Raw genomic sequence first — 2298 nt, 5'->3', positions numbered from 1 at the left:
TGCCGGACGATGTGCTCGAGGCGATACTCCTCCGTCTCCCACGGCAGCCATCATCTCGCCCGCGCGCGTCCGCTGTCTCCAGGCGCTGGCGAGGCATCGTCACCAACCCGATGTTCCACCGCCGTTTCCATGCGCACCACCGGAAGCCGCCCGTCCTCGGCGTTTTCGAGCGGCGCCGGAAATTCATCATCACCCCCGTATTGGCCGCTCCCGACCGTATCCCAGCTGAGCGATTGTCCATCTCACGCTGGATGACCTCCCGCGACTGCGACGCGACCGGCTGCCGCCACGGTCGGGTGCTGGCCATACACAGGCTGCTGCCGCGTCTTGTCGTGTTCGCCCCCCTCACCGGCGAGGAGCGCAACCTGCCTGTTGTTCCGGACGAGTTCAGGGAGTGCAACTACCACCACGGGGCTGTGCTCTGTGCTGCCAGCGGCAAGGAGGACCACGTGCACGGCTTTTGCCATGAGAGCCCATTCCAGGTGGCATTCCTTTCCAGGTACCCTACACGCAATCGATTTATCACATCTGTTTACTCATCAGAAAGTGGCACATGGGGCGGCCTTAAGGAAATAGAAGCTCCATTTAAAGTTGCTCTTGTTGATGTTCCTGCGACCCTGGTTGGAAATGTGCTCTACTGGATGCTTTCATGGGATAATGTTTGTGCTGCCATGCTTGAGTTTGATTTGGATACGCAGAGCCTAGCTGTGATCAAGGGACCTTCTGATATGAATTATTCCGGCAGCCATAGGATCATCAAAATAGAGCAAGGCACAGTTAGCTGGCTCAGGTTTAAATTCCCGATCCTAGAAATATGGCTGAGGCAAAAGAATTGGCATGGTCTTGCCACGTGGTTGCAGCATAAGACAGTTGATATGCATGACATTCTTGGGATCCCTCCTCGGGTTAGTAAGAAGTGGCATCAGAAAATCCTCGGCTATGAGGAAGATAGCAATGTGATCATTCTCTATGTTGATGACAGTGCCTACATGCTAGATCTTAACTCAATGAAATCTACGAAACTTGATGAAAGCCGTTTGATGAATTCCTGTCACCCTTTCACCAGTTTCTATCCGCCAGGTGATTGCTCATTCTTAATTTTCTTTTATTTGGAAGTAATCCAATTTAGTTGTGTTATGTACAGTACATGATTGCTCGCACACAATGATTGTGGTACTTCAAATGTTCAGTTATAACTTGAGCTTAGTAAGCAATTTCCGGTGATAAAACTTAGTAAGTGCCCCTATGCTAGATGGATGAATTTATGGTCATATTGTTTTAGTACAACTTATCTTAATACCCAAATCAAATGCCAAATTAGCAACTCAGTTGGCACTTTAAAACCGCAAAGTGAATTCTATTCTTTATCCATTATTATATGTTTTCATCTTGGCATTAATCTTAACTCTATAAAAACAACTTCGTTGAATCCATACACTCTGAAATAACTGTGTTTTTGTCATTTGTTCATTTATTACATTTGTAGCACAAAGAAACGATATGAATTTTCTTATGTAGGGATCTTTTTATTTAGAACAGAATACCCAGCATCAATTTTCATGCCAAGAGTATTATTTTGGCATAATCTTGTTTGCTTGACATGATGAGGGATGAGTTTAGAGGACAAAAGTTATAGGCCATATTGTTTATTGGCCTTTTTGCCAGCTAAATTCTCCATTCTGAATATTTCTTCCACTTGACAACAAGTGTGGATTTTTTAATCTATTGCTAGTACCAAGAGCAAGTTATAACACATCTGTATAAAAATAAATTACAGAAGTGAGTTATATTTGTCAGCACATGTTTCTAACTGTCTCATTGTTGCCTTTTCCGCTCCATCTGTCTCTTCATTAGAACTGTTGCTAATTGTCTGACTTGTTATTCTTCTTTCTAGACATGGCCATCTAAGAAGCATAGATATATGCACACGGACACAGGGATACAGATACATATATGGAGACATGGAATACGGCATTTTCCAGAAACAGCCATACGGCGACACGGGAGTATATATATACATAAATAAATAAAGTACAGCTTGTAATGTTGTGAGGACAAAAGTATATTTGTAAGATGTGGGATCAAACTGCTGCCCATTTGTTTCCTGCCTTCATTTCCACGTTTGTATATGGATGAGCGTAACGCACCTGATGCTGCAAGTATATGTAAGTAAATACTCCCTCGGTCCGGAAATACTTGTCATCAAAAGGGATGAAAATGGATGTATCTAAAACTAAAATAAATCTAGATACATCTATTTCGATGACAAGTATTTTCGGACGGAGGGAGTATTTCAGT

The 2298-nt window shown here is 43.6% G+C and overlaps 1 protein-coding gene across 1 annotated transcript; it reads left to right on the top strand.

Moving 5' to 3' along the window:
- Positions 1-6: 6 nt before the first annotated feature.
- LOC123177269 (uncharacterized) lies at positions 7-2148 on the top strand. The gene is made up of 2 exons (XM_044591114.1): positions 7-1080; positions 1895-2148. The coding sequence occupies exons 1-2, from the start codon at positions 111-113 to the stop codon at positions 1906-1908; spliced, it is 984 nt and encodes a 327-aa protein (XP_044447049.1). The 5' UTR covers positions 7-110; the 3' UTR covers positions 1909-2148.
- Positions 2149-2298: the final 150 nt, after the last annotated feature.

This window comes from Triticum aestivum, unplaced genomic scaffold, assembly GCF_018294505.1.
Source record: "Triticum aestivum cultivar Chinese Spring unplaced genomic scaffold, IWGSC CS RefSeq v2.1 scaffold170438, whole genome shotgun sequence".
Taxonomy (NCBI): Eukaryota; Viridiplantae; Streptophyta; class Magnoliopsida; order Poales; family Poaceae; genus Triticum; species Triticum aestivum.
This window is presented reverse-complemented; position numbering and strand designations above follow the sequence as displayed.

Excerpts from the sequence above, each read along its gene's own strand:
- LOC123177269 (XM_044591114.1), top strand. The coding sequence starts at position 111 with ATGTTCCACCGCCGTTTCCATGCGCACCACCGGAAGCCGCCCGTCCTC.